The following is a 4,032-nucleotide window of genomic DNA, read 5'->3' on the forward strand; positions in this document are numbered from 1 at the left end:
TCAAAGTTAAAAAAAATTTGACCTCTGCAATCTCTACCAAATTACTCAGCCAATTTTTGGTCTAAACATTTGAAATTTTACATAAAGTGTATTCAGACATAGGTCAAGCTTTTTAATCGGATTTTAGCCGAACATTTGGCTGGCAAAGAGTCAAAGATTAAAAGATTTGACTTTTGCAGTCTCTAGCAAACTATTCAGCCAATTTTGAGTCTAAACATTTGAAACTTTACATAAACGGTATTCAGACATGCAACAAGCTTTTTTTTTATGGCCGAAAATTTGGCTGCCAAGAGATCAAAGTTGAAACAGTTGACCTTTGCAGACTCTACCAAACCCCTGTGCGGCCAATTTTGGGTCTAAACACCTGAAATTTTAGATGTAGGTTACCTGCACATGAGTCAAACTTTTTAATATATATATATATATATATATATATATATATATATATATATATATATATATATATAGATATAGATATGCACCACATAAAGTTATGAACAGTATATATGGTCCGAGCAAAGCCGGGCGGAACTGCTAGTATATAACAAAACTACAATAAAAATACACTCAACTGGTGTTTTGTTGTCTTTTCGAAGAAGGGTTGTCATTGAAGTAATTTCATTGTTCGAAAGCTAATCTATATATATAAAAGGCAAAATGTGTGTGACCGTTTCCTGTATGTCTTCAAAAAGCTTTTCGAGCACACGCTCCCGGGTTCCTTACTATCACTTACAACTGTTTATATGGGTCCTATATCATAATATGTACGATTTGGGAATGCGGGTCGTCTCTAGATTTATTTACGTCGACTTTTATGAGATTTGCGCTATTTGGCTCTGTCCCCGGTTCGTCCTGCATTTTAGTATAAATACAGTGAAAAACGTTGGGTTCTCGGCTTTTGCTCTGCTTTCCCCCTTCCCACCATTATCTGGGGTGAAGTGAAAACTAAAAATAACGATCGCGCGATGACCTCATTTAGCGTCGTCCTGTCAATCAAACCTCTTTTAACTTTATAAGCTTTAACTTAACACGCTAATCAATTATTCTCACTCGTGGTCGAGACCGTTAAGTAGTTGGCATTGGTTTCCACCTCCGCGTCTAAGCTTCCGGGTTCAATCCCTCCTCCTGACCAAACGTTTTTTTTTTTATTAATTCGCTTATTCTTTAGTTTACCCCCCCCCCATACACAGGTTTATTTATGCCATTTTTTTTCCGTTTTGGTTTTGGATTTTTTTTTTACATCGTCTTTTTTATAATATTTAAGCAGGATTATTAATTACCCCCCCCCTCATACACACACCTACAAATACCCGACCCGGGCAACGCCGGGTACCCCCCGCTAGTACTTAAATAAAAACGTCTTTTTCTTTGTTATTCGTAGAAAAAAGACATGTGCAAAGAAAAAAAAAAAATTTTTTATTTACGGTGCAATATTTTATTTACATAAATCATTTCTCGTAGAGGAGATACCTGAGGTTTTTAAACTTCAAGAATTTGTTTCAGCTGTTTCAGCTATCAACTCCATAGTCCAGTAATTACATCAAGAATATAACGAAGGCTCTGATTGGTTGAGCGAGATTATGCTTTAGGAGAGAGGGCATGTTTGAAATAGCTAGACTTAAGTATCATGAACAAACTCGACTGAAAACGCCGGAAAATATTTAAACTGTAGAAAGTTTTTATTGATTTATATTTAATAGCAAAATGAATTTGAATTCAACACGAATTAAGACATTAAAAAAATGGGGCTAAATTTTCGGATCCAGAAAAAGGGTCGACTTAAGCAGCAAATGCCAATTCAATTTGACGATTCTTCGTTCCTTCCTTGCAGCAAGAAATTGGAATGCAATTGTATTTCTTTGACTGGAGATATTTCTGAAGAAGAAATGAAAAATGAAAATAAAACGGTGTTATAGTTTGCTTAAAGCTTTGCATGTGTTGTGTAAATAGTTTCATTATTGAATGCAATAACAATGCAGGATAAGGTTGAGAAAGTCTACCTTAGGTTTAATTTTGGCAGCTTCGTAATCCTCGCATCCCTTATTTTGTCTTTTATTTCTCATGTTCCATGAGTGATGTTTCTAACAAGGGAGGAAGAATTGCTGTTTTCTAGATCGAAATCTGTCAATACTTATCGTTGGCTTTAAAAAAAAAAAATTTTTTTTTAGCTGTGTATATAAAGTATTTACATAAAGGTGTGTATATGAATTTTTTTTTTAAGGTGTGTACATTAAGTTTCTTTTTTTATTTTAAGGTGTGTACGTTAAGTTTTTTTTACGGTGTGTACGTTAAGTTTTTTTTAAGTGTGTACGTTAAATTTTTTTTTAAGTGTGTACGTTAAGTTGTTTTTTTTAAGTGTGTACGTTAAGTTGTTTTTTTTTAAGTGTGTACGTTAAGTTTTTTTTTAAGTGTGTACGTTAAGTTTTTTTTAAGGTGTGTACGTTAAGTTTTTTTTTTAAGTGTGTACGTTAAGTTTTTTTTTTAAGTGTGTACGTTAAGTTTTTTTTTAAGTGTTTACGTTAAGTGTTTTTTAAGGTGTGTACGTTAAGTTGTTTTTTTAAGGTGTGTACGTTAAATTTTTTTTTAAGGTGTGTACGTTAAATTTTTTTTTAAGGTGTGTACGTTAAGTTGTTTTTTTTAAGTGTGTACGTTAAGTTTTTTTTTAAGTGTGTACGTTAAATTTTTTTTTAAGTGTGTACGTTAAGTTGTTTTTTTTAAGTGTGTACGTTAAGTTTTTTTAAGGTGTGTACGTTAAGTTTTTTTTAAGGTGTGTACGTTAAGTTTTTTTTAAGGTGTGTACATTAAGTTTTTTTTTTGGTGTGTACGTTAAGTTTTTTTTTTTTGTGTGTGTACGTTAAGTTTCTTTCTTTTTTAAAGGTGTGTACGTTAAGTTTTTTTTGTGTGTGTACGTTAAGTTTCTTTTTTTTTAAGGTGTGTACGTTAAGTTTTGTGTGTGTGTGTATACGTTAAGTTTTTTTGTTTTTTAAAGGTGTGTACATTAAGTTTCTTTTTTTTTAAGGTGTGTACGTTAAGTTTCTTTTTTTTTAAGGTGTGTACGTTAAGTTTTTTTTTTGTGTGTGTGTACGTTAAGTTTCTTTTTTTTTAAGGTGTGTACGTTAAGTTTTTTTTTTTGGTGTGTACGTTAAGTTCTTTTTTTTGTTTTTTAAGGTGTGTACGCTAAGTTTTTATTTTTTTTAAGTGTGTACGTTAAGTTTTTATTTTTTTTTTTAGGTGTCCGTTAAGTTGCTTCATGTCTTTGGAAGGATTTCCGACAAAAAAATCACTGTTTGATAGAAAAGGTCGATAAAATGAATATGCTGAATGTATATATGTATATATATGAAGAATTCTACAATTTACAATTAAATACTTAACCAAGATTTCATATTTAATAAAACATAGTGTCATATTTTTGGCCTCCCATCAAAAGGATGGTGGACGTGTAAATTCATTCTTGTCTGTACGTCCGTTTGTCTGTCTGCACTTTTCTCAATAACTATGCTTTGGAATTTTTTTATAATTTGGCGTCCCCTGTGGACTTTTGGGGCTAAAAGCGGGGAGGTAAATGCTAAACTTAGTCACTTTTTTTTTTTTTATCTCGTTCACTGCGCACTCACGGGGGGGGGCATGCATGCTTCACTTGTTATATATATATACATATATAATATATATATATATATATATATATATATATATATATATATATATATATATATATATATATATATATATATAATAAATTCCACAGCCAAACAACGTCGCTGCCCACAAGAGCTATGACAGTCAACGAACCGGAAGTCCAAGACTCGAGTTTCGCCTTCATTTGGGCATATCAGTTAGACGCAACCGAACTCAGGATTTGAAACCAGAGCCTCTTGCATGCGAAGCAAGCACTCTACAAATAGGGATATATATATATATATATATATATATATATATATATATATATATATATATATATATATATAATAAAAATATAATAATAATAGTAATAATAAAAAATATATATATAATAATAATAAAAATATATCG

General features: G+C 31.3%; 1 protein-coding gene across 1 annotated transcript in view; it reads right to left on the reverse strand.

Moving 5' to 3' along the window:
- Positions 1 to 1,660: 1,660 nt before the first annotated feature.
- Positions 1,661 to 4,032, reverse strand: part of LOC145265364 (gelsolin-like protein 2) — a 67,735-nt gene continuing 65,363 nt past the window's right edge. Inside the window, exon 13 of the mRNA XM_080121149.1 lies at positions 1,661 to 1,875. Coding sequence (XP_079977275.1) covers positions 1,780 to 1,875 — 96 coding nt within the window. The 3' untranslated portion in view covers positions 1,661 to 1,779. The remainder of the gene's footprint in view (positions 1,876 to 4,032) is intronic.

The sequence above is a fragment of the Euprymna scolopes genome, chromosome 40, assembly GCF_053919585.1.
Source record: "Euprymna scolopes isolate OS-2025 chromosome 40, ASM5391958v1, whole genome shotgun sequence".
Classification (NCBI taxonomy): Eukaryota; Metazoa; Mollusca; class Cephalopoda; order Sepiida; family Sepiolidae; genus Euprymna; species Euprymna scolopes.